Source organism: Rhincodon typus, chromosome 25 (genome assembly GCF_021869965.1).
Source record: "Rhincodon typus isolate 14 chromosome 25, sRhiTyp1.1, whole genome shotgun sequence".
NCBI classification, from domain to species: domain Eukaryota; kingdom Metazoa; phylum Chordata; class Chondrichthyes; order Orectolobiformes; family Rhincodontidae; genus Rhincodon; species Rhincodon typus.
In genome coordinates, this window is record NC_063356.1 from 26421643 (window position 1) to 26427188 (window position 5546).

At 37.6% G+C, this 5546-nt stretch overlaps 1 protein-coding gene across 8 annotated transcripts in view; it reads right to left on the minus strand.

The window, feature by feature from the left end:
* ube2t (ubiquitin-conjugating enzyme E2T (putative)) overlaps positions 1–5546 on the minus strand; it is a 32465-nt gene that overhangs the window by 9368 nt on the left and 17551 nt on the right. For 4 of the 8 annotated variants that reach the window (XM_048611983.1, XM_048611984.1, XM_048611982.1 and 1 more), the window contains 3 exons: positions 4856–4979; positions 1769–1838; positions 397–502 (listed from right to left, as the gene is read on the minus strand). In XM_048611983.1, coding sequence (XP_048467940.1) covers positions 397–502; positions 1769–1838; positions 4856–4967 — 288 coding nt within the window. In that variant the 5' untranslated portion in view covers positions 4968–4979. The other 4 variants (XM_020514826.2, XM_020514825.2, XM_048611985.1 and 1 more) reach the window with 4 other exon arrangements.

The following is a 5546-nucleotide window of genomic DNA, read 5'->3' on the forward strand; positions in this document are numbered from 1 at the left end:
CTAACTCTGTTTTCTCCTCCACAGATGCTGCCAGACCTGCTGAGCTTTTCCAGCAACTTTGTTTTTGATATTAGGGAGTAGCTTTACTCAACGTATGTTCCCATTGGAAATTCTGCCTCTAAAATTAAATGTTTTCATTCATTGAGACCATTATAAAATCCCTAAAATTAAGGCTGATAATTTATTTGGTAGATATACTACATACCAAAGTTACGGTGAAAACTTAACAGCAATTCTAAAAGTACCACATCAATTTGTAGATTGCCTTTTTCTGTGTTATTTAAGTCAAAAACGCATTTCAAAATTGTGGAGCAATTCAAATTGTGCAACTGCTGAAAGGGTCACTTTCAAGCAAAACATCAATTGCATTAAATCCTGAAAAACAATTCTGATTACCTTTGGAGGCAGCTTCAAGATGTCCAGGCAGATCCTTCCCGCAGTGTCAATGTTAGGATGATAGATTGGGGTCAGAAACCGAATTTTTGGAGGTTCAAATGGATATCTAAAATCAAGATAATTTAAAAACCACATTCATTCAAGATTCAATTGTTGAAAAGATCTTAATATCATCTATTTATAAATTAGATAGGATAATATTATAATTTAATCATTTTAAATCAAATTCTCTTGAATTACATTTACATATAGATCTCAAATGCACAACCTTTTAATATATAAACTTAGAAAATAGAAACAGTAGACCATTTGGCTGATCATATTTACATATATATTAGAAAGTGAGACCTAGTTGCATAGCCACACAAGTTCATTGTTGATCAACAAGCCAAATAGAGAACGTTAGATACTTGATCATGATGAGTGCTACCAATTCTGTGCTCACCCCATGGTAACATAAGTATACCTGGTAGCAAAGATTACCAGAAAACAATTAAGATTGAAAAACTGGCAAGTCTTCTTATCCTCTTTCTGTCAGAACAGGAAATAACAAGCTCAATACTCGGCTAAGAATGGCTAATTCCGTGACAATCAGCATTTAACGCTGAAGCCACACATCCAAATAACTCAAGATATTTATCAGCAGTCATTAGGGACTACACTTCTTTAAAAAATAAATGAGCGGAACAGTATTAGGTAGCTGCTCTACTATCTTTACATATGGTATATTTTTAAATAAAACCTGAAATAATTGTGGGATGATTCTGTATATCGCCAACCATCATTTAGGTGAGATGCCATTATTGTGGAATTATAATTTTATTTTAAAAGTGGAAGAAAATTTGGTCAGTGAATGCAATGCCTTCCCTAGTTCAGCAGGTTTGAATTAGGTGCCACAAAAATCCAAATTTCATATTGCTATGCCGATATATGAAGTTGCTACAGATCTCAGACAGGCCTTTGTAAAAGGGTATCACCAGATTAGCTGAGAGGAGACAAACAATTATAAGTCTTTGTAAGGACATGAAGTGTATATATCTATGTCTCTATTTTGAACAGGAAGTACTTAAGCCTGAGATTTTCCCTGTTTCACATCACTGAATTTAAGCAAAACTCAAATTAATGTTTTCCTATTAATATATTACAACAGTGTCAACCAAAAAGCATGTGGCATGAATACATTCATGTACAGTACATTGTTAACATTAGTGTTTCGACAACCACTTTTGTATTTGGCATAGATAGATGGAAGGCTACACTTAAACTGCCACTGTAATTAGTTAATCAAAACAGAGTGAGTACGAGAACATATAGTGTAAATGAGAATGATAGCAGGAAAATCAAAATATAGTCGAGAAATTAAAAATTGTACCTTTCAGGAACAATAATTTCAAGATTAAATATTCCTCCTTCATATGGTGAATCAACACTTCCTAAAATCTCTGAAGAAAAGAAAGTGGAGAGTGTCAATATAATTTATGATTAGTCATGAGAGTATGAGTCAACAAAAACATGGATGTCAATCATGACATTTGGATCTAAAGCAGAACAGTTAGATTGTTAATGAAAACTGGTTTTCCAATTTAACTTCAAAAAAGAGAACAAATGTTTTAAGCAATAAAGACTGGCAATGTTCTACATTAAGGATAATAAAGGGTTACTGTTTCACAAATTAGCTGTGTCTTCAAAACCCAGTTTCCCCCAACCCCCAAATAACTTTACTTGTAGCAACACAGGCAACTGCAGGTGAACTTGAAGTTACTATTCATTGATACAGAGAAATGCTTAATACTCCTAATCCCAACAAGGAAAATGCCTAGACGCTGAACGACATCAACATGCTGTATTTTTGACGCAATATCTAGATCTTATTTGGCTGAATTCCAAAATTTAGATTTACTTTTCCTGTTTATATTTCCATCAGTTTCAACCCAAAAGGTTTACATACATTGAATCTCCACGAACTAGAAGGGCATCTATGGAATTAACTTTGAGTTCACTGAAGACTTAAAACACTTTGTAATTACCCACAATAAAGAAATGTAAAATATTACAATGTTACAACAGTGGTCATAAGGATCAGACAACAGATACTTAACATACTGCAAATAAGGTTTTTTAAAAAAATGGAATCATGATACAACAGGAAAGGAATCCCATTCTTTTATTCATTAAATTGGGGACCTAACAAAATAATCATACAAACACCTGATTTCACCATATATGCTTTCCTTAAAATAATTTAAAAACAAAAAAGGTTTATAATTATTCACAAATAAAATATGTATATTACACCAAAGTTAAAAAGTGCATTTTTGTTATTTATTTTGTCATAGAATGTCATACTGGCAAGATCTGCATTTGTTGGACCTTCAGGGCAATTGGGAATGAACATGTTGTGATGGTGAGCCACCTTCTTGAACCACTGCAGTCGACCTCGTATACACCCAGAAGACAACCAGACATTCTAGTACAGTCACATGCAATTACTTAGCATCTTTACACTGGCTTACAGTCAAGTTTTGAGACACAAATCTTTTGAGACACTATTCTGTATGCATATACTGATGTAAATAATTGCACCTTGACAGCTTATATTTTCATTGATATTAAAGAGCAGCTTTTTGAATCGCTAACTACATTTAGCGTTATTAGTTGTTGTAAATGGAGTTAATAAAGTCATACTACTGTTATGGACCACACCAAAGCCCCTCAAAATATATTAAGAAGACAGCCTAGACCCCAAACTTTTCTTATTTTTAAAGGCAAGTGTAAGGCAGTGTGTTCCGGATGCAATTCATTTGGTCAAACTTGCAGGCTTGAAGCAAAACAAACTTTAGTTAAAATACAAAACAAAAGAAAGAAGAAATTAGAATAACTGAACTCTATTGGAAAACTTAACAGAATAACAGATTACTTAACTACTAAACAGCAGCTGTTTCAAAATAGTAACAACACATAAACACACCCTTGGCAAAGGCAAATTCAGTAAAACAGATTGTCTCACATGTAGTTTTCGCAGCAGAGAGAGAAATAAGAGCTTCCACATCCAGCTTCAAGAACCCAGCTACTACTGCAAGTTAAACTAAAATCCTAGTTCTGTGGGAGCTTGACCTACCCCTTCATTCTGCTTCTAGATTTCCAACTTTAAAAAAACCCAAGGTCTAACAAGTAGTTTACTTTATTGGGTTAGAATAGACTGTACAGTATCTCTGTTTCAACCTCTTTTCATAAACAGACTATGATAAAATACACCTGTTAAAGGCATAGTATCGTCAAATTAGTTAATATGCATTTGGGTTCAATTTTTATCTGTAATCTTTTGGCAAGCACAAGTGAATACTTGTGTTACACTCTTGTCATAGGCTGCTTTTGCTTGGTTATGGCAACTTTTCTAATTCAACTCATTTAGGCATCACTCTTGATACCTGACAAGTTTTAAATCACATCTAATTTTTCTGTGTGCACATGCTTGGGAAGAGGGGAAATAAGGCAAAGATTCATCTGATACACTTCAATTCATATAGGTTATGTATTAGTGTCCCCAATACATTGTTTATTCCTTACATATTGAATGTATCATGTAATATTTATTCATATTTCCCACAGGTACACCAGCATGATGGAAATTAACCAAACGGCAGAAATACTCCACATTAGCAGCTATTAAGAGAAAAGCCAAGTTAATACTTTAGGTGTGACCTTCTGCTTTGTGGACTTTAAGAAGGGAGGATCAATAAAAATGGATTGGAATACAAGTCTATATATTTTCTATACATTTTCTAATCAGCCTGTGCAGAGTTGATCTTAAATGCTCCTGGAGTAGGGGGAACTTGAACCAAGGTCTCCTGGTCCAGATGCAGGGAAACTACAACTGCACCACAAGGGCCCTGGAATACAAGTCTACATGAAAATGACAAGTGCAACTCAAGTAGAAGTTCCAACCTCAATCCAAAGCTGGGTATTTGTCATGTGAGAAAATACAACAAGCTGTTCGCTTAGAAGCTCCCCGGGGTCCCAGATAGAGAAGGGGTACACTGAAAATCATCTCCATCAGCCAAATATCCTGGCTACCATCAGTTACTGGTATTTGGATCCCACCTTGATCCGAGGCCTCAGGTGGGTCTAGTACCAGCAACATCCCCAGTAGTGCTGCCGTGTATGGAGTAACAGCCATCTGAACAATCAGCGGCACTTGACCGCGAGTGGAGGGGGCTGTTGGTTTGTTGAGCGCTACAAAAGACATCATCATTTCCCAAGAGGGGGTGACACAGGACTTTTGCCCACTCTCCAGCTGGGTGGACAGACCGTTGTTGCCTCCACAAGATTCTGTCTGCGGTTAGTAATCGGGAACAAAGTCAATTAGGGAAATAAATATCAAAATTTTAGATTAGCTGACATTATACTTTTAGTAAGGGAAGGCCGAGCATGACTCTCCAGCGTGCAAAAAGAAACGTACGGGCTCGTAAATCATCCATCTGATCATTATTTTGCCAACAGGAGACTCCAGGAGGAGGCTGGCTTGCCAACAACTGCATTTCTTTTTTTAACCTGGAAGTTCTTTGCATCATCTGGCAGTTGACCTGCAGCACAAACAAAAGCACAAATGAGAAGGGTTAAAGCCACGAACCACATCAACATAACAGCCAGACATCACTGTAAAGGTCTCACTCAGGCTCTGTGAACCAAAGCAGAGTAGAGGGATTGTAATGAAGGAGGTTTAAGGGGGACGTTCCAATGTTTGGAGCCTAGGCCTGGCCACCAGCGGTGCAATGATTCAAATCAGAGATACTCCAGAATCGGAATTTCCCGCAGGTTTAAAGACATTTTCTAATCAAGCACCTTCTGAAACAGCTCTGGAGCAGGTGGGGGATTTGAACCCGGACCTCCTAACCCAGAGGGTGGGTCACTACGCTGGGGTTGAGGCGGGCTCCGCCCCGCGATGTGAAAGCCCCCGGTGGGGGTCAGGGTCTCCTACCTCAGACACTGACCGCAGCTTCTTCTCCCGATTCAACAGCACCGCCCGGGAACGGGGGAGAGAAAATTCAAATTTAAACTCACCGCCTCGAAACCGGAGCAAATAACTGACAGGGTCCGGGAGGGGGGGAAAACCCGGAGCTGGATCAGGGAGGCGGGGAAAACCCGGAGCT